The sequence below is a fragment of the Lissotriton helveticus genome, chromosome 6, assembly GCF_964261635.1.
Source record: "Lissotriton helveticus chromosome 6, aLisHel1.1, whole genome shotgun sequence".
In the NCBI taxonomy this organism is placed as follows: domain Eukaryota; kingdom Metazoa; phylum Chordata; class Amphibia; order Caudata; family Salamandridae; genus Lissotriton; species Lissotriton helveticus.
The window spans coordinates 2119577616-2119599495 of record NC_136067.1 but is presented as its reverse complement, the minus strand read 5'-3'; the positions used below and the strand labels follow the sequence as shown (position 1 = coordinate 2119599495).

Sequence of the window (21880 nt, the reverse complement as noted above, 5' to 3'; positions counted from 1 at the left end):
AACTAGCATTAGTACCTGTGTTGTAAGGACCAGTGAGTCCAATCATACTAGTGCCAGTACATGTGTGGTACAAACCAGGGTGAGTACATGTGTGGCACAAACTAGCATCAGTACATGTGTTGCATGAACCAGTGAGTCCAATAAAACTAGCCTCAGTACATGTGTGGTATGAACCAGGATGAGTATGTGCGTGGTGCAAACTAGTGTCAGTAGATATGTGGTATGAACCAGGGTGAGTCCATGCGTGATGCAACTAGCATCAGTACATGTGTGGTACGAACCAGGGTGAGTTCATGTGTGGTGCAAAATAATGTCAATACATGTGTGGTGCGGACTAGTGAGTCCATGCGTGATACAACTAGCATCACTGCACGCGTGGTACGGACCAGGGTTAGTCCATGCGTGGTGCAAACTAGTGTTAGAACATGTGTGGTGCGGATCAGTGAGTCCAATCAAACTAGCATCAGTACATGTGTGGTACGAACCAGCGAGTCCAGTCAAACTAGCATCAGTGCATGTGTGGTACGAACCAGGGTGAGTCTATGCATGGTGGAAACTAGCATCAGTGTATGTGTGGTATGAACCTGGGTGAGAATATGCGTGGTGGAAACTAGCGTCAGTACATGTGTGGTATGAAACCAGGGTGAGTCTATCCGTGGTGGAAAATAGCGTCAGTACATGTGTGGTATGAACCAGGGTGAGTCTATGCGTGGTGGAAACTAGCATCAGTACATGTGTGGTATGAAACCAGGGTGAGTCGGTGCGTGGTGGAAACTAGCATCAGTACATGTGTGCTACGAACCAGGGTGAGTCGATGTGTGGTGCAAACTAGCCTCAGTACATGTGTGGTACGAAACCAGGGTGAGTCTATGCGTGGTGGAAACTAGCATCAGTACATGTGTGGTACGAACCAAAGTGAGTCAATGCGTGGTGGAAACTAGCACCAGTACATGTGTGGTATGAATCCAGGTTAAGTCTATGCATGGTGGAAACTAGCATCAGTACATGTGAGGTACAAAACCAGGGTGAGTCTATGCGTGGCGCAAACTAACGTCAGTACATGTGTGCTACGAAACCAGGGTGAGTCTATGCGTGGTGGAAACTAGTGTCAGTACATGTGTGGTATGAAACCAGGGGGTGTCTATGCATGGTGGAAACTAGCGTCAGTACATGTGTGCTACGAAACCAGGGTGAGTCTATGCGTGGTGGAAACTAGCGTCAGTACATGTGTGGTACGAACCAGTGAGTCCATGTGTGACGCAAACTAGTGTCAGTACTTGTGTGGTACGAACCAGGGTGAGTCCATGTGTGGCGCAAACTAGTGTCAGTACATGTGTGGTACGAACCAGGTTGAGTCCATGTGTGGCGCAAACTAGCATCAGTACCTATGTTGTAAGGACCAGTGAGTCCAATCATACTAGTGTCAGTACATGTGTTGTACGAACCAGGGTGAGTACATGTGTGTCGCAAACTAGCATAAGTACATGTGTTTTACAAACCAGTGAGTCCAATCAAACTAGTGTCAGTACATGTGTGGTACGAACCAGTGAGTCCAATCAAACTAGCGTCAGTACATGTGTGGTATGAACCATGGTAAGTACATGTGTGGCACAACCTAGCATCAGTACATGTGTTGCATGAACCAGTGAGTCCAATCAAACTAGCATCAGTACATGTGTGGTATGAACCAGGGTGAGTATGTGCGTGGTGCAAACTAGTGTCAGTAGATATGTGGTATGAACCAGTGAGTCCAATTAAACTAGGTTCAGTACATGTGTGGTATGAACCAGGGTTAGTCCATGTGTGGTGCAAACTAGTTTCAGTACATGTGTGGTATGAACCAGGGTGAGTCCATGCGTGATGCAACTAGCATCAGTACATGTGTGGTACGAACCAGGGTGAGTTCACGTGTGGTGCAAACTAATGTCAATACATGTGTGAGTCCATGCGTGATGCAACTAGCATCAGTGAACGTGTGGTACGGACCAGAGTGAGTCCACGCGTGGTGCAAACTAGTGTTAGTACATGTGTGGTGCGGACCAGTAAGTCCAATCAAACTAGCATCAGTACATGTGTGGTACGAACCAGCGAGTCCAGTCAAACTAGCATCACTGCATGTGTGGTACGAACCAGGGTGAGTCTTTGCGTGGCGCAAACTAGCATCAGTACATGTGTGGTATGAAACTAGAGTGAGTCTATGAGTGGTGGAAACTAGTGTCAGTACATGTGTGGGATGAAACCAGGGTGAGTCTATCCGTGGTGGACACTAGCGTTAGTACATGTGTGGTACAAAACCAGGGTGAGTCTATGCGTGATGGAAACTAGCATCAGTACATGTGTGGTAGGAACCAGGGAGAGTCGATGTGTGGAGCAAACTAGTGTCAGTACATGTGTGGTACGAACCAGGGTGAGTCTATGCGTGGTATAAACTAGCGCCAGTACATGTGTGGTATGAATCCAGGGTGAGTCTATGCATGGTGGAAACTAGCATCAGTACATGTGAGGTACGAAACCAGGGTGAGTCTATGCGTAGTGCAAACTAGTGTCAGTACATGTGTGCTACGAAACCAAGGAGAGTCCATGCGTGGTGGAAACTAGCGTCAGTACATGTGTGGTATGAACCAGGGTGAGTCTATGCGTGGTGGAAACTATTGTCAGTACATGTGTGGTATGAAACCAGGGGGAGTCTATGCATGATGGAAACTAGCGTCAGTACATGTGTACTACGAAACCAGGGTGTGTCTATGCGTGGTAGAAACTAGCGTCAGTATATGTGTGGTATGAACCAGGGTGAGTCTATGCGTGGTGGAAACTATTGTCAGTACATGTGTGGTATGAAACCAGGGGGAGTCTATGCATGATGGAAACTAGCGTCAGTACATGTGTACTACGAAACCAGGGTGTGTCTATGCGTGGTAGAAACTAGCGCCAGTATATGTGTGGTATGAACCAGGGTGAGTCTATGCGTGGTGGAGGCCAGATGTTAAATTGGCTAAAATCTTATCTGAATGATCATTGGCAAGCGCTATCCATGCCCCTGTTTCTTTCTAATTTTAGAATGACTCCAAATGGCGTCTCCCAGGGCTCCTCTCTTAGCCCAATTTTAATTAATATTTATATCAAACCTTTATTCCCTCTCATTAAGTCCCACAAGATGAAGCTTATCAATTACCCAAATGATTGTATCATAAATGAAGATCAGACCCACTCCCATTGCAACTTTTATGCCAGCATTCTAGATCATTTTAACTCAATGAGTGCTAACTCACTCAAGATGAACAGAAGTAAAACAGAGCTCCTTTGCTGTCCGTCCAGCAAAACTTCCATATCCTTACCCCCTGATTTCTGGCCTCTTCCCACGGAAACCCCGTTGGGCAACACAACTGTGGTACGGAACCTGGAGGTAATGCTAGACGAGGGCCTCTCTATGGAAAAGCAAGTGAACGGGATTGATGGATCCTGCTTTGCACTGATTTGTGGTCTTAGAAAATTGTACCCCCTGCTTGACGTCCAAGCTAGATGCTTGATCTCTAGAGGCGTCATATTAAGTATGTTGGATTATTGTAATGCTCTCCTATTAGGAGCTTCCATCTCTCTACTAAAGAACTGGAACACATCCAGATAATCACAGCGAGACTAACACCAGACAGACCACCGACATTCTTCTGCCTCAAATGCCCTTAGAGATCTTCACCGGCTGCCGATTAAACAGAGGATGATATTTAAATCTCTCTGTATTGTTTATTAGGCACTACACAATAAAGGACCAAGGGGCATATGTATGAAAAACACGTTTTGCGAGTCAGTAATAGCGTTTTTTGCAAATCGCTATTAAGGACTCGCAAACTGGAGTGTATGTAGGAATCGTAATATTAATTGCGATTCCTTAAAATTTCTTAATTGTGAATCGCAATAAAGGAATACTTAATATTTCTTAATTGCGAATCGCAATGAAGGAATACTTTCCTAGTCATTCCTATGGGCCTATATACTCGCAAATTGCGAATGTCTTCCAATGGAATGAATTGGAAGTCATTCGCAATTTGCGAGTTCCCATTAGGTACTCGCAAATTGCAAATGCAATTTCTTTATTTTTTAGTTTTTTCTAATGAAAGTATAAAAGACAAATACAGAGATAAGAAACCATTTCGAACACGTACTTCCCCTTTGTCCTCCTTCAACCCCCCCACCCAACACTTAAAACATCAGAATAGGCATTGGATGATGAGTGACCTATTACAGGTTTTCAATGTCGAGAATCGATGAAACAGTAGCTAAAGGGGGTAAGACAGAGAAAAAAGAAGAAAAGAAAGGAAAGGAAGAGTGGTAGAGAAAAGTAGCCATAACTGTGCATTATAGCTTATAACATTAACACTTGTTTATGGCGTCAGCAGTATGAATACGAGGATGTCTCATCTAAAAACAGACGAGATCAGATATCACCTGTATTTCTAATTTCAAGGGATAAACATATCCTGCCCTAAAGAAACAGAAGAGCAAGATCTATCACTGATATGGTTAAGCCCCTGTTGAGTCCATCTATCTAAGCCAAGTGGATAAATGTTGCCAAATAGCAAGACCCTTTTTCCCCCTGTTGCCCATTTTGGAGAATATAGCCTTTTCCATATTACAAGTAGAGATCAATCGAGCTAGCCAGTGGGAAAATAATGGAGGTTTGGGGTCCTTCCTTGATGAAGTTATACAGAGACGTCGAATGGTCATAGCTACAAAGATAAGTGCACCTCAGTTCTTTCTGCTGACCTTGTCTTGCGTGCCTAATAAAACAGTCGGTGGGGGTTAGTTGGATTTCCTGTGATAGGACTTTGCTAAAAATGTCTTGTATCTGACCCATATGGCCGGGATGCCTGTCACCCCCTCCCAACACAATCCCCAAGGATGGGAAGCCGGACGCAGTTCTGAACTTTTGGAAGGCGGGAGGGAGTTACCCTCCCGGCCGTATTTATTAAAATATGAAACAAAATTAAAACATAAAATAAAAGTTTCATATCATGTACAATTTTCATTTATTACACTTCGATGCAGACATGTCCATAGGCTAACCTTAACAAATCTCTAATACAAAGGTTTTCCTAGCCGAGTCTAACATCCTGCAAATCATACTTTCTAAATTAAAATTGTACACCCTAGCATTACGGGCCAACGGCAAGGTCGCAACCGGTGTCAGATCCCTACTACCAAAACTCTCGCCCTCACGGTGTGAGTGGCGGCCGCGCAGAGGACTGTACCCTCTGTGCCAACTCCAATTTCCCTTGTCTTGTTGGGGGCCCCCCATTTAAACTCGACGCCATCTTAAAGGTCGTCCGAGGACCCGTGTGAGGTGTCTGTAAGAAGGCAGCGTGGACTCCCCCCCCACCCCACACTGTCTATCACATCCGCCGTCGCGGATATCCGGGCCCCGGGAAATTCGTAGGAGGGGCATATAGCCGCCTCCCCCCCTGGTAGGGGCCTATGGCCGTCCTCCCCTAGGCGACCCATACTTAGTGGGTGCCGCCTCCCCATGGGAGGGGCCAATGGCCGCCTCCCCCCGGGCGCTCCCATCCATAGTGGGTGGCGCCCCCCTCTAGGGACCTTGAAATTACTGCTCACCGATCATGACCTTACCGCCCGACCAAAAAATAAATACGACATTTGATTACCTACTAAGGGAGAAAACATCATCGTCTACTTGCAAGATTTGTTTATACTACAAGAAAAACAGTACCTTTAGACAGAAGTCATATCATTAAACTAGACCTTCATATACCCCTAAACAGAGGGAAAAAGATGTTATCAGAGAAAAAAGACTTTATTGCAGAACTAACATTGCCATAAGGGGCTGGTGGGTGGGTCAAAATTGCTCCTTGTTCCGTCGAGGGCTCACGTGCAACGAGTGGGTGCAGCTTCCAAGCACAGGAACAAGAGGATGCTTCTTCGGATTCCCGCTCTCTTTATTCCTCTTCGGGAGGGCGTGAACCCTCCGCCGGTACGCCTACTGGGCGTGGCCATCGGTGTAGGTGTCTAGGACAACCCATCTTGGGCGGGAAAAGGCGCGCCCCGGCTACGCCGCTTCGGGCATACCAGCCGTGACACGCCCCCCGCCCAAAATGGTTTCCCGGGAGGATCCGGGCCCCCAACCATACGTTCGGGGGGACCGAGTGGTCGCCCCTTTCCATATGGCCGGGATGCCTGTCACCCCCTCCCAACACAATCCCCAAGGATGGGAAGCCGGACGCAGTTCTGAACTTTTGGAAGGCGGGAGGGAGTTACCCTCCCGGCCGTATTTATTAAAATATGAAACAAAATTAAAACATAAAATAAAAGTTTCATATCATGTACAATTTTCATTTATCACACTTCGATGCAGACATGTCCATAGGCTAACCCTAACAAATCTCTAATACAAAGGTTTTCCTAGCCGAGTCTAACATCCTGCAAATCATACTTTCTAAATTAAAATTGTACACCCTAGCATTACGGGCCAACGGCAAGGTCGCAACCGGTGTCAGATCCCTACTACCAAAACTCTCGCCCTCACGGTGTGAGTGGCGGCCGCGCAGAGGACTGTACCCTCTGTGCCAACTCCAATTTCCCTTGTCTTGTTGGGGGCCCCCCATTTAAACTCGACGCCATCTTAAAGGTCGTCCGAGGACCCGTGTGAGGTGTCTGTAAGAAGGCAGCGTGGACTCCCCCCCCCCCACCCCACACTGTCTATCACATCCGCCGTCGCGGATATCCGGGCCCCGGGAAATTCGTAGGAGGGGCATATAGCCGCCTCCCCCCCTGGAAGGGGCCTATGGCCGTCCTCCCCTAGGCGACCCATACTTAGTGGGTGCCGCCTCCCCGTGGGAGGGGCCAATGGCCGCCTCCCCCCGGGCGCTCCCATCCATAGTGGGTGGCGCCCCCCTCTAGGGACCTTGAAATTACTGCTCACCGATCATGACCTTACCGCCACAGGCCGGATAGTTGACCGGCTATCCGGCCCCCCCACAACTCCTCCTAAAGGTCATGCTTCCTCAAACCCCTTAGCCAAGCTATGAAGTCTCCTATGAGTAAGACATTCCCCTCCCGGGACAAGTGAACCCCATCATCTAGATACATGTGGTCACCCCGAATACACCCATGCGGAATACTGTGCAACTGCGCCGAGCGAAACAACCTACCAATCTTGTTGTTGACCTTCTTTACTGAATGGTTCAGTGCCGATACCGAAAGGCCCCCCCACCATACCTTCCTGGGAATCATGTGGGACCATGCAATCGTGCACCCGGGGATTCTTTTTGCCAGCCAGCTAACGGTGGACAAAACTTGTTCGAGTAATACTCTCCTACCGAGTGTCACCATGTCATTGCCCCCCAGGTGTACTATGATTACAGATGGCGGTGACCTCTGCCGCCCTAAGAGACACTCGACAAAAGATTCAAACTGGTCAATACAGAGCCCGCCCCTTCCGTGGAAGGTCACTCTGTACCCGTATTCCCCAGCTGCGTGAGTCGCGTCACCTGCTTTGAATACGTCCCCGGCCCGCCTCACGTATGAGTGGCCCACGACCCACACCTCTCTCTCCACAGCCGGTGATCTCTGACCGCTGGTCCCCTGGTGCTGGGTCGACTGCAAATTCCGCCCCGCATAACATGCTCGCGAAACTGTAAATTAAACAGAAGACAAGAAGCGTGAGTGCATGTAACTTGACTTCACAACATGTGCAACCGCACATACCTTTTAAAACAGTTCGAGGACCACCGTCCCAACAGTTTCACCTCTTCAGCACTCTGACCCCTGGCTGTAGCTTCAGTAGCAGCCCCTATCCTAAAGGAGTGGGTCCCAAAATCGCTCGGGTCCAAGCCTGCCGCTGCGATTGAAATTGTTAGCACCCTCTGAAACTGAAACCTCGTCAGTGGGGTGGCATCGATGTGTCTCAGCAAACTCCCACCCCATGTATCCGCCCTCAGCGCCAAATATTCCTCGATGCACATTATCGGGCACATGGGGGACCCTCGCATGCGCTGGACAACAACACTGTCTCCCATAGCTCTCTGATCAGTCTTGGACTTAGCTATTGTGACTACCATGGAATCACCCCTGATCACGATGTGATCCCGACACAGACCTCCCTCCACATCTTTCTTATTCTTTGCGACCAGTTCACTCACCCGCATAGCCCCATGGAACGCTAATGCGAAAGCGGCCCGGAACAAGACTGCTTCGAAATGGGAGGAGCATGTCGTGGGTAGTATCGACATAAGCAGGGACAACCTTTCTAGCCCAATCGGGCGCCTTTCGTCTACTCTACGACCCTCAAGGCGTTGCCAGCCACGAAGGGCTTTCTTTACCAGAAAGGAAGTTGTCGGATCCTTGATGCCATGCACCTGCGCCATGAATGAAATGGCCGCCCGGTGCCTATTGGCCGTTGCCACTGATCGGCCTTCCCTGTGTAATGCTACCAGAAACTTTAGGAAGGAATCCTCCTGACCCCATTTCTGCTCCCCTGCCGGACCCAAAAATGCACAATAGGAACGAAACGCTCCTTCGTATGCCTTCCTCGTCCTGGGGGCTAAGCTTGCTGCCACGAGGTCTTGTAATCCGGGGCACCGAGTAGCCAGAGTACTTCGGGGAATGGTGCCGCCGCTAGGTCCGCTGTAGGTAGATAACCCCTGAACGCCTGCATATGTGAACGAGAGAGTGCATCAGCCGCATGATTCAGTACACCCGGCACGTATTTCACCCTGAACTGCACATTCAGTCTCATGCAAAGTAGTACAATTTCCTTCAACAATCTCAATATCCACTTGCAGCGTGCTGCCTGATTATTTATACATTCAACAACAGTCATATTGTCGGACCAAAATACCACAGAGCGATCTCTGAACTCGTCCGGCCATGCCATCAGAGCCACAAAAATAGGGAATAGCTCGAGGAACCCAATGTTATTTGTGAGACCGCTGGTGTGCCACCACGTCGGCCATGTTTGCCCCGACCATCGATTGCCAAAGATGGCGCCAAAACCCACGCTCCCCGCCGAGTCTGTCCACAAACCTAGCTCGTCCGAAGACGCTGGTGGCTTGCTCCATACCACTCGACCGTTGAAGTCCACCAGGAATGCCAATCAGATGCGCATGTCCTGGCGAACCTCTGCAGACAGTCTCGTGCGGTGGTGTCCTTCCTTGAGACCAACCATAGCTTGTGCAATAGAGCGGGAAAAGGGGCGGGCCATTGGTATTACTCTCAGGGCAAAGTTAAGCTGACCCACTGCTTGTTGTAACTGATGCAGGGTCACTTTCTCCTTACTAAGGCACAGTTCCAGGGAAGCCCTGAATTTCGCTACTTTCCCTACTGGCAAACGGAAACATCCCTCCACAGAATCTAGTTCAATTCCCAGAAACTCCAGTGAAGTAGCTGGTCCAACCGTCTAACCCGGTGCCAATGGCACACCAAATTCCTTCATGAGGATGCAAAATTCCTGTACTCCTGCGCACATTTTGTGTCGCCGGCTGCCCCCAAGAACAGAAAATCGTCTAAGTAATGCATAACATGGCTATGCCCAGTGGCTTCGGTGAATGCCCATTGCAAAAAACAGCTGAATTTCTCAAAGTAAGCACAAGAGATGGAGCAACCCATTGGCATACATCTATCCATGTAGTAACGTCCCTGGAACACAAAGCCTAACAGATGCTGATCCCGTGGGTGTACCGGGAGCAACCGGAACGCCGACTCGATATCTGACTTCGCCATCAGCGCTCCGGGCCCCAGGCGATTCAACATGGTGACGGCATCCTCGAAGGATGCGTACCACACCGAACAAACTCCTGGGTCAATCGCATCGTTTACCGAGAGACCCTTCGGAGCCGACAAGTTATGGATCAACCTAAATTCCCCCGGGTCCTTCTTGGGGACCACTCCTAACGGGGAACAGATAAAATTTGTTACTGGCGGGTGCCCATATGGGCCCGCAACCCGGCCCAGGGTAACCTCTTTTGCAATCTTCCTCTCCACCACCGCTGGGTTATGCTGAGCCGATAGTTGGTTTCTACATAGTGATTCCCCACGAAAATTCCCCGCCGGGATGTGGAAACCGTATAAGAATCCATTCCTCAACACCCCAGCGGAGACATGATCAGGGTATTCGTTTAGCCAGGGGATCATTGCGATGATATCAACGGGGGTGGGTAATGGTATACAGTGGTCCCCCTCAGTCTTGTTTGGACCCTCCTCTACCTCCCGACCCGCCATTCTTGGATGTGCACGAACTCTCGGGGTGCGAGGAATTCCCGCAACCTGCACACGCATGTCTGAACTTACATGTCCCTTGTGGTCTGGTGCAGTTGCCCCTGTTAAAGCTCCAACAGACCCCTCTCTTTCCCCCATTCCCACCAGTCCTTGCTTGGTGGTCGCCACCGGGGCCCGCTCGAAAGGGCACCGCGGGCTGTTGGCGGGAAAACCCCGACCCATTCCCGCCTGGCGAGGACGTCTTCGTCGCGCCCGGCAGGAGCTGTTTCTGCCAAGAAACCGAGTCGAGACAATCCCACGTCAGAGATGAATCGTACTCTTTGGCCTTACGGAATTTCATATCGTAACCCATCCACTCATTACCCTCGTACGTTTCATAAAAATCCATTATTCGTGCCTGATAGCAAGACAATTCCGGCAAAACCTCAGGCTTACGTTCCCCCATAATTGCAGTAAACATCGCAAAGGCCTTGGCCCAATTTGTGATTGTCTCATCAACCCTGAATCCCGCCATCTTGGCTCGCCAGACATTCGGGTGCCACAAATCTTTCTGCGTCTTAGCATACTCCATCTCGCGATGGTCAGTCAGCAGAGAAAACATATTTACATATTTGTCAGCCCATATCAATTCTTTCGTGGCCAACGGGATCTGTTGAACCACTCTTTCCCGTCTTGAGGGCAAAGAGCCACCCCCCCGCAATCGGCAATGCCTGCTTACCCGGCTCCGTTGACGTTCCCGCTGTTTTTTCCACGCCAGCTGCCGGTCCTTCCGAGGTCACCTGTGGGGGGGACAAGAGGGAGATTCGCCTTTGCGGCATCTCGCGACTACCGCAACTACTGCATTAGTAACCTGGCCTCTTCGGCCGTGTCTCCAGGTGCCGTAGCACCTCCTGTTTTACTGCCGAGCCATGCGGCCAACTGGGCTGCTAATTCGGGAGGCAAGTCCTCCTCGTTGGCGGGCGTAACCACAACCGGAATCGGTTGACCCGCGTCTGGGATTGGTACCGGGGCTTCAACTGGGATGGCAGGGGTCGCCGGGGGTGCTTCGGGGACCGGAACCTCCCCCCCTGCCGCCCTATTCCTGACCCGTTTACCCCAACCCTCCGGGACAACTCCCGGCAATGCCGGGCCTATTACCTTCTTTGGTTTACCCGGATTGTTCATTGCAGCCATCTGCTTCTTCATGTTCGCCATATCTCGGCCAAGCGCCGGGACCATAACCACGTTTCGTTCGATCTTCGCCATTCTGCTTACCAGCATGCGAAGCACCTGGTCGGTCCCGGACTTCTTTCCTTCCTTCTTGCCAGACATAGTTTTCGAATATCCGATCCAAGTTGATCAACACGGTCCTGGATCCATAGCCTCGAAGTCGCTGAAAAAGAAACACAAGAATTACAAGTTCTCAAAATTGCTCCTTGTTCCGTCGAGGGCTCACGTGCAACGAGTGGGTGCAGCTTCCAAGCACAGGAACAAGAGGATGCTTCTTCGGATTCCCGCTCTCTTTATTCCTCTTCGGGAGGGCGTGAACCCTCCGCCGGCATGCCTACTGGGCGTGGCCATCGGTGTAGGTGTCTAGGACAACCCCTCTTGGGCGGGAAAAGGCGCGCCCCGGCTACGCCGCTTCGGGCATACCAGCCGTGACACGCCCCCTGCCCAAAATGGTTTCCCGGGAGGATCCGGGCCCCCAACCATACGTTCGGGGGGACCGAGTGGTCGCCCCTTTCCAATAGAGGCGTAAGTTGGGGACAAGTCACGAACATATGAATCGAGTCTGCGCTGAACTCTGCGCACCTGGGACAGAGCGTTCCTGTCCCCGTTCCCCATTTTGCAACTCTGTCCAGTGTAATATAGAGGAAGAAGGCGGTTTTAAAAAATTGTGCCTGTAGTTTAGCTGACAGCAGATAACTCCTGGCGAATTGTATAGCCTGGTTAAATGTGTTAAAAGAGATATTTAGCTTCCTTTGCCATTTATTGGCAGTGACAAGAATATCGTCAGCATCAGACTAACTAGTTTGGTATATATGTATCCGATCCTGGGCAGGGTCGAGTTTTGTAATTTATCAATAAGGTCCACTCTAAAGAAGCCAGCTGTTCCCCCAGTCTTACGGGATAGAAGGCCCCTATAGCCATATATTTAAAAGACTGATGTTGCCCCAAATGAAATGTAGTTTTTAGAGCACAAGAGGATTTAATACCATCAGTGGTTATCAGGTCTCCCATTTTCAGTATGCCTGCTCGGTGCAATTCAGGTATATAGGAAGCGCTAAATATCGATGGTAAATTGGGGTTGTTGTTAAGAGGGGTGTAATAATTTAGGCTTCCCAACCCAAAAATTTTCCGTATATTGCAGAATATTTTATAGGCGTTCATTAAGGTCTTAAATCTCACCTGTTTGTAGTAGCCAAAGGAGAGCTGCTTCCAGAGGCACCCATGGGTCTCTTCCCCAGAAGCTATTGATAGGGTGATGGTGGGCCTATATTTGGGGCATGTAGATGTTTTTGCAGCAGCTCTGCACTATATTGCATAGCCGCAGCCCAGTAATAAAATCTCAGATTAGGTAGCACCCAGCCGCCCCTCTCTCAGGGAAGAGAAAGCAGTTTAAAAGCTCGCCTTGGCCGAGAATATGCCCAGATAAATTGAGAGAAAATATGATCAAATTTCTGTAGCATTGCTTTATTCATCTCCAAGGGGATGGCTCTAAAGAAATAGAGCAGTTTAGGAAAATAAGTCATTTTAATGACATTGCATCTAACTACAATGGTAAGATATAATTTGTTTAGCCGTTTAAGTGCCCATTTGGTTTCAGTAGCTAGCGGGGTCAGATTTCTCTCTACTATTATGCCGGTATCAGCAGTTAGAGTGACCCCCAGATATTTCGAAGACTGTACCACCCGGGCATCTGCCCAGTCAATTTGGTTATTATTAATAATCTGGGTTTCGCCTTGGTTAAGGGCATATCCTGATACTTTCCCACATTTTTTGGCCTCTAGTTCTAGAGCATTAATGGCGCCCACAGGATCTGGGGTAACCACCGCCAGGTCATCGGCATAAGCCATGATTTTAGTGTCTAGCCCAAATCTGCTCACCGCTCGAATTGATTGACTGTTTTCTATAGCCTTTATAAAAGGATCTATATAAAGAGCGAAGAGCAGAGGTGAGCACGGATAACCTTGGCGGGTCCCCCGTGAAATTTTAATCTGCTCCGTCACGGTCTCATTAACTAATACGTTATCTGTGTGGTTACTAAAGAGGGCGTGTATGGCTTGTATTGCTTTCAGTCCAAAGCGCATTTTCCTCATGACTGCCCAAAGGAACGACCAGGAGACCCGATCAAACGCTTTCTGAGCGTCGAGTAGAATAATGAGATCGGGTTTCCCGTTACTTGAGCTGCGTCCAGTTGGGTGATAGCTCTACGGATATGCTATGTCTTACTTTTTATTAGGACTAAACCCATGTTGCTACTGCAAAACCAGAGACTCTATTCTCAATGATAGTCTTGACGTGAATATTTTGGCATATATCTTAGAGTCACAGTTAATTAGGGTTATATATATTGCAAATGAAATTTCAAGGCTGCAAGGGTGTCAAAATGACACCCTGTTGCACCCCTGAAATATGTATGTGTGCACATGTGGCGCACATAAATGCATAAGGGGCATGTATGTGCTCCACATGGCACTTTGAAAAATGCAAAAAAGGGCATTTTTCAAAGAAATCGCAAATTACCACTAACTTGAAGTTGGTGGTACTTTGCGATTACTTAAGCCTAAATTGCACAACTTGGGTGCTTCTTGCATTGAATTTAAGGAATCGCAATGTGGTATCAGCTGTCATGGGACCGGAACACCTGAGGACTTCAAGATGGCGACTGAGAATGTGCCGCTTACAGAAGAGGCCGGTGGTGTAGCGGCAGAGGACGCGCTGTGGATGACGTCATCGGAGACGGCCAGAAAAGGGGAGTAAGCGTGCGAACACGGAGAATCAGGAGCCGAAGGACACGAGACAGAGGACGGCAAGAAGAAGAGTTCCAGGACACCAGAGGATGGAGGAAGACCGCCGAACAGGGAGGTTTCCCCAGCGCACACAGCTGACGTATCTGGTTGTCCTCAGGAGAAATTGGACGCTGAGATAACCTCCGCTATGGTCCCGGAGGGCCGTAGCCCCAGGCAAGTGCCATTACTGGGTAATTGGAGGAGGTTTGCAGGGAGGGGGTTAATGGGGCTGCTGTGTGACAAGGGGAAGCACTCCTAGGGTATCACAAGCTGCAAACCCTCGCACTGAGCACCCTCTTATTCCTTCCCTCCCCCCTCGTCACATAAAACCTCTGTGACACTTAGGCACAGGTGAAGGGATAGCACCCTAGAGCTTATAAGGACTGACCAGTGATTGGTATATATTTTCTGTTTATCTTTTGGGGACGTCGGGCCCTGGTGGGGGAAAGACGGAAGGACTGCGATCATCGATAGAGAGCTGAAGACGCCCTTCCTCTGCTGGCTAAATCCCCTACCTGTCTTTTGTGTTGGAACTAACTCTTGTTAAGGAACAGACTTAAGGACAGTCCCAGTTAATAAAACTACCTTGAGAAACACTAGAATCTCGTGTGGCCAGTTATAGTCCCAAAGTCACTAACTTTCCTCATAGCTACCGGGGCATTACCAAACGCAATTTGCGATTCCTTAAATGTAATTTCAAAATAGGGAATTGCAAATTTTGAGATTCCCTATTTTACATCCCAAAAGGAACAAATTATAACAAACCACAAAGCCGCTATGAATATGTCAAACCCTCATTACACCCCTCAGATTTAACATCCAACTCAAGTACTGTAATATGATTATGTAATGTACCTCCTATACCGATTGTCGTAAACTGTCTAAATCAATCAACTGTGGTTTGTTATAATGTGTTCCTTTCCTCCTAGTTTGCATCCTTTGCATAATTTCACAAAGAAAGATTGAAATGTAAAACAGACCATTTTAATGTATTGGGTAATGATCATGATGCACGGCTCTCACACGTCGACCTGCAATTTCATGCAGTCATGCCCAACATATAGACGGACTCCATCCTGTCTTTTTACTCGCCCTTCCCAGCCCTTGCCCACCCCTTTTCCCGCCCCTTCCATGACACCGCTATAGCATCACCTGGCCCCGCCCACCCCGGAAATTTTTACACTGGCTTCTCATGGCCCTTTCGCATTGCAGCACTAACGCAGATCGATGTCTACTGAACAGATCCTACAACATCTTCACGAACACCGGACTCTGGCGGTCTTCAGTCATCTCCACCACGGTAAGCTCACCACTCCCCATGGGGCCAGCACGTTCTTCCTCGATTCTCGGTTACACAGCGCCTGAACCGGTCCTTCAACCAACCTCTCCTTTTCTCCCGTTCTCCAGGTTCCTATACCGGGAAAAAAGGCAGTTGATCCCCGGACTCTGCCTCATCAATTCAGTTGCCTACAATTACCTTTGTGGCCAGAATGGGGCTCCGTTCCTGTGCCCTTACACGTGAGTTCCCTCTGCTCCTCACCTTTTCCCAGCGTTCCCCCCTACCCTCCCGCCAACCTCTGAGTACGCATTGCCTCCCCCTCTCCAGGACTCTTCGAGCTTTCACAAATCTTGGACCCAGCAACCGGACCCACGTTTGACCTTCTCTTCTCCGGCCATAATGGGGCTCCGTTTTTGTGCATGTACCACCATGTAAGTGGCCCTCTCCGCTGCTTCTCGTCACCCCCTCCCTCTTCTCCATGATTTCCCATTAATTTCACCTTCCATCGGATTAAGCCTCCGGATACCAATTTCACGATCAGAGCCTACTTCCAATTTTCCATACCAGAATAGGGACCCGCATCTGAATTAGCTTGTTTCTAGTGAGTTTCTCCCCTTTTTCAATTTCCTACTTGAGACTTCACACAGTTGGCCAGCTCTTATTAGTCAATCGATAGCCAGACAAGGGCTCCGCCCTCACTGGAGACTTTACACGGTTGACGACATCTTACTAGCTCATTGACCGCCAGACTAGGGCTTCCACCCTCTGGCTGCCTCCCCTTTTCAGCTCTCCCACACACCACCTTCCTCTTCCCTCACTTTACTCACCCCCGCAACGCGAACCCCGCATCCCTCCTGACCCCTTACTTATCCCTTTATTTACTTACAGCACCGTCGTCAATCGGCAACCCAGTCCTGATGAAGATCCTAAATCAATAGGATCGAAATGCCGTCGACCCTCAATACAGTGCGACTTATGGTGCATTACCTACTTTGGTACCCAGGCTATTTGCCAGTACCCATTCACTAAAGAGGAGCCAGCAACTTTGTATATATTGTGTTTTTCATTTTTGTTAATTTGTGTCCTTCGCTGTTTTCACCCATATGTCACTTGCGCCGTCACCGTTTGTCTCACCATTACGTAGCACACTAAGCCCCCTTGGGTTGCCACATGCATTATATGCCTACAGTGCTGTTATCGTAAACTGTCCTGTTGATTGTTTTTGCTTAAACATGTCCTTAAATATATGATGCTATATGCACTTCTAAACCAACTGAAATTCTGAGTCTCTCTTGTTTCCCAGAACTTTTTAAATGTCCTGTACATGCAAATATTTCTATTGTTCAAGTGAATCCAATTGAGATATTGTTGTTTTTTACATATGTACACCCAGATCACAATCTGGTCTACGGGTTATACTCCTGTTGTCTATCCCCACTAACTTCTTAGTGGACTGTACGTTTCAGGTCTTTTCCCCAACGGCAGTATCCAAAATTCATGCCTCTCCCCAAGGGGTACCACAGGGTTCTATACTCAGCCCGTTGCTGTTTAATATTTACGTTAAGCCTGTGGCTGATATCGCCAAGGAGGTGGGACTGTCAATGTTTTCCTATGCTGACGGAACCCAATACATCTTCTCCCTGTCTGCTAAAGAAGCTGAGCAATCTTCTTCTCTCTCAACGGGGCTTCGTAATATCGCGCAGTGGATGCAGTCTAATTCACTGAAACTCAATGGGGAGAAGACTGAGGTGCTAATCTTAGGGAAGAATAGGGAACTTTGGGGTCCTCAGCACTGGCCCCCTGAATTGGGAGCCTTTTCCCAGCCTACCCACCAAGCACGCAATCTGGGTTTCATCATCGATGATCAACTCTCGACGAAACATCATGCAGTAAAGGTGGCGGCGACCTGTTTTGGTATCAAGTGGGTAAGAAAGATCTTGGGGATGTTGCCAGATTCTACGCAAAGACTCCTAGTCCAGGCCTTGATTACCTCTCGCTTGGACTATGGCAACAACCTCTTTTTGGGATCCAACAAGGATGTCATACGCAAGTTACAGGTTGTACAGAGAGCCGCTGCTCGCCTTCTATGCCGTATCCCTAGAACTACGTCTGCCTCTGGTTCTTTGCGTACACTCCGCTGGCTTAAAGTGGAAAACCGCATCAAATTTAAAACTATAGCTATCATGTTTAAGATCAAAACTGGCAAGGCCCGCAATACTTGAGAACCTTTGCTCAACCATATGTTCCTTCCCGCCCCTTCACTCAGCTAATCAAACTCATTTTATGGTCCTCTGTCCCAGATTGTCCCAGATGGGTGGTCGCTCTTTTTCTAGCTTGGGACCCACTCTGTGGAATTCCCTTCCTCTTGCACTTAGGACTGTGACCTGCTGTACCCATTTCCGTAGATCTCTGAAAACTTGGCTTTTTGAACAATAGGATTCCTCTTCCTTATTTTGGCAACCTGCGAGGCGGCACCGGGAAACCTTTGGGTAGCTGTGAGCATTATAAAACCTAAAAATAAATGAAACAAGTATGGAGAAAAAAGTGAAAATATGTTCCTCTCTTGTCTTTTTATTTTTCTTTCTAACTGCTGTCTCCTCTGCATTACTAATCGGCTCCGTGCCAAACATTTCACTGACACAACTGCAAGTGGCTGTTTTTTCTCCATTGCAGATTTTATGTGCTTATTGTGACACTATATGTAACCTGCAAGGGGAATAAAACAAGTGGTAACAAGGTGTAACATTTTATTAATTAGATTGCTGGTTACTGAATGAGTGATGTTTGGTGTGTTTGTGTGAATGGGTGAGGCATTGAATGTGGGGGTTGACTGTGTAAATAGGTAGATGTAAAGGTTATATGATTTGGATGAATGGCAGTGGGAATATTGATGCTTGATGGGTGAAAATGTGTGGGTAGGTGAATGATGTAAAGTAGGAGAAAGTAAAATATTTGTTGAATGTGGTAGGTAGGGGAATGATCTTGAGTGTGTAGTTGAGTGAGTAACTGGGTATATGATTGTGGGAATGATAAGGTGGGTGGACGAAAGCTTGTTAAAACACGATGAATTATATGAATGCAACCGGCTCCCTCCAATAACATATTTTAATAACTGGAAATACAACAGTGAGGTAAGGCAATGTGAATGAGTGGGAGGATAGTTTGATGTGAATGTATGATTGAGTGCGTGAATAAGTATGAATTAGTGGGTAAACAACAGAATGAGTGAGGGTATGGATGGGAGTATATAGTTCAGTGAGGAAATGAGTGTGTATGGATGGATGTAAATAAGCGAGTTGATGAGAAATTGTGCGGAACACACGCTGGAAATATTGGTGAAGGTTTGAAGAAAATCCGGTCAGTCGCAGGCTTCTTAGCTGGGTCCGAAGGCCCACTGGACTAATTCATCAATGAGACCTTCCAACAAAGCTGATCGATGATCTGTATTTGACCCCACGGTTTGAACTCCGGCATTTAACTCAGCCTTTTATCCTCTCAAGGTTGATTAAAAAGAAACCTATTGAGTTGTGTAAATATAAACACCTGTGTTCACCCTCTCTTCCCAGCCCGACTCGCTGAGAAAATCAGGTATCGGGTTTGCTCGCTATGCTCAATTGTGTGGTGCAATGCTGTGTATGGACTTCTGCCCACCACATTTGCAATCACCAGCCTCCACTGGTCTCTGCCCTGGGTGGCGTTTATGAGGACAATCGAGGAACTCTCGTGTAGGGGGAACAGGACCGTTGTTGACCAATCATGGTGCCTGGACAAGCCTGGGAGGTCCATAAATCTGGCTTGGGTCAAGCAAAGTCATTCCATGTCTCATGGTCTCCGCAGACCGCTTGTCAACAAGTGTATTCTTAAATAGGATGCATGTGAGCCTCAGTGAATGTAAATATCCAATGCTTTTTGGAAACAGACGAGGAAGGAGTATGTTCGTCAGCCGGAGACAAGTCGCGGGATAGCGCGACACATTATGCGCTTTGGTTCGCAATGCTATCAATTGTGAACCTCTACTGTTAGCTACAAAATATTTCTTTAGTTGTAATTGCTGGTGTGGTCAGCACTGTATTCATATTCAAAATGTGTGCTAGGACCCTGCACAAAGTTTCATCTATCAACCTGGGTGAACATCGTGCAATATCCTTGCCTGTTGGATCACTCTTTGCCCTGAAGAAGCACCTAAGGGCGAAACGTGTTGGCTGTGTTGTAAATGTAAATATAAATGTGTGTGTCTTGTAAAGCGCACTGCTACCCGGAGGCGTCCTGGCGCTATAGACCGCTGGGGAACCCGTCCTGGCTTTTCCTGTGAGATGTTCCCTCCTGGGTATCTCCAAGGTGAAACCAGGCATCCCCGGCGTTTGTGGGGGGCCGTTGTGGAGATGAGGCAAGCTAATGCCCAGAGTTGCCGAGTGTGATCCCTGGTTAGAGTAGGCACCGAGGCGAGAATTATCGAGTCCGATGACACTGGTTCACAACCCTTGTATATAATCACGAATAAAAGATCTATCACATCAAGTCAAAACTTGTTCCTGTCATTGTCACTTTTCTGTCTGTTGTGAACTAAATCCAAGGATTGTTTTATAATTGTCTCTGAACATGTGCCTCTCTTATTTTTGTTTATAAATATCCAATGTAGTGCACACGAGAAAAAGCGACAATCTCCCAGCACATGCAGCGCCCACCTAGTAATATATCACTCTCTTGCAGGACCGCAGGCAATGGCTTCACTTCTTCTGGTCGAGAACAACTACAGCTGCTGATGGCGGACAGTGGATGACCTGGACAGGTAGGCGTGACACGCACACTTTTGTTTACTTTTATCTGAACCCTGTAAACTGACAGCAATTCTGGTTCTTAACTCTGACCAAGTCAAGGATACAGATTCATCTAACACAGCTTTACAGCTCATGTCTGAATCAGTCCAGAGTTTGCACGGACCAGTGTGAGTCCAGTAGAGAGAAGACGAAAAGCTGTGGTGTGCAGTGGGGCAGAAGCTGTGGTGTGATACCACCAATGCTTTTTTTATCTTCAGAGAGTCTAGAGGCCCCAAGCAGACACACAAGAGGGACAGCCTTCAGGTCAGGGAAACTCAGAGGGACACAATGACTACATGAGATGGAAGAAAGACAAAGGTCTGAAAAACCTATTGGCCAAATCCAGGGAACAGACTGTGACAAAGGGCTGACCAGCAGACTCAAATGATGGTCCAGCATTACAACAGAGATGCATAACAACAGAGATACAAGACAACAGAAACGCAAGATAACAGTCACGAAAGACAATAGAGACGCAAGACAACAGAGACACAAGACAACAGAGATACAAGACAACAGCGAAGCAAGACAACAGCGATGAAAGACAACAGAGACGCAAGACAGCAGAGACACAAGACAACAGAGATGAAAGCCAACAGAGATGAAAGCCAACAGAGATGCAAGACAACAGAGACACTAGACAGCAGAGACACAAGACAACAGATTCAAGACAACAGAGATGCGAGACAACAGAGACGAAATACTACAGAGATGCAAGACAACAGAGACGAAAGACAACAGAGATGCAAGACAACAGAGACGCAAGAAAACCGACACAAAAGACAACAGAGACAAAAGACAACAGAGACAAAAGACAACAGAGATGCAAGACAAAGACTCAAGAGAACAGAGATACAAGACCATAGTGACGCAAAACAACAGAGACTTGAGACAACAGAGACGTAAGACAACAGAGACGTAAGAAAACAGAGATGCAAGATAACAGAGATGCAAGAAAACAGAGACAAAGACAACATAGACAAAAGACAACAGAGACAAAAGACAACAGAGACAAAAGACAACAGAGATGCAAGACAGACTCAAGAGAACTGAAACGCAAGACCATAGTGACGTAAAACAACAGAGACGTAAGACAACAGAGCCATAAGAAAACAGAGATGCAAGATAACATGGACGCAAGATAACTGAGACACAAGACAACAGAGATGTAAGACAACAGAGATGCACCACTCTGCTGTTTGGTGACTTTTGCCAGCGTTGGCTTTTGATGGAACACACTGCATCTATGCAATCCCAACTTATTGTTTTCATACCTCTTGGTGGTTCTCTTTGGCCAGTGTTAATTTTCTTTGAAAGTCTTCTCTCATCCACAGTCTCTCCCCAACTACTCCTTCATGACAACAGAGATACAAGACAAAAGAGACGCAAGACAACAGGCACGAAAGACAACAGAGACAAAAGACAACAGAGATGCATGACAACAGAGACACAAGCCAACAGAGATACAAGACAACATAGACGAAAGACAACAGAGACTCAAGACAACAGAGACGCAAGACAGCAGAGACACAAGACAACAGAGACAAAAGACAACAGAGATGAAAGCC

At 47.9% G+C, this 21880-nt stretch overlaps 1 protein-coding gene across 1 annotated transcript in view; it reads left to right on the top strand.

Moving 5' to 3' along the window:
• The window catches only part of LOC144764094 (NACHT, LRR and PYD domains-containing protein 3-like), a 96142-nt gene that overhangs the window by 70996 nt on the left and 3266 nt on the right, over positions 1–21880 (top strand). Inside the window, exon 6 of the mRNA XM_078650259.1 lies at positions 20206–20284. Coding sequence (XP_078506385.1) covers positions 20206–20275 — 70 coding nt within the window. The 3' untranslated portion in view covers positions 20276–20284. The remainder of the gene's footprint in view (positions 1–20205; positions 20285–21880) is intronic.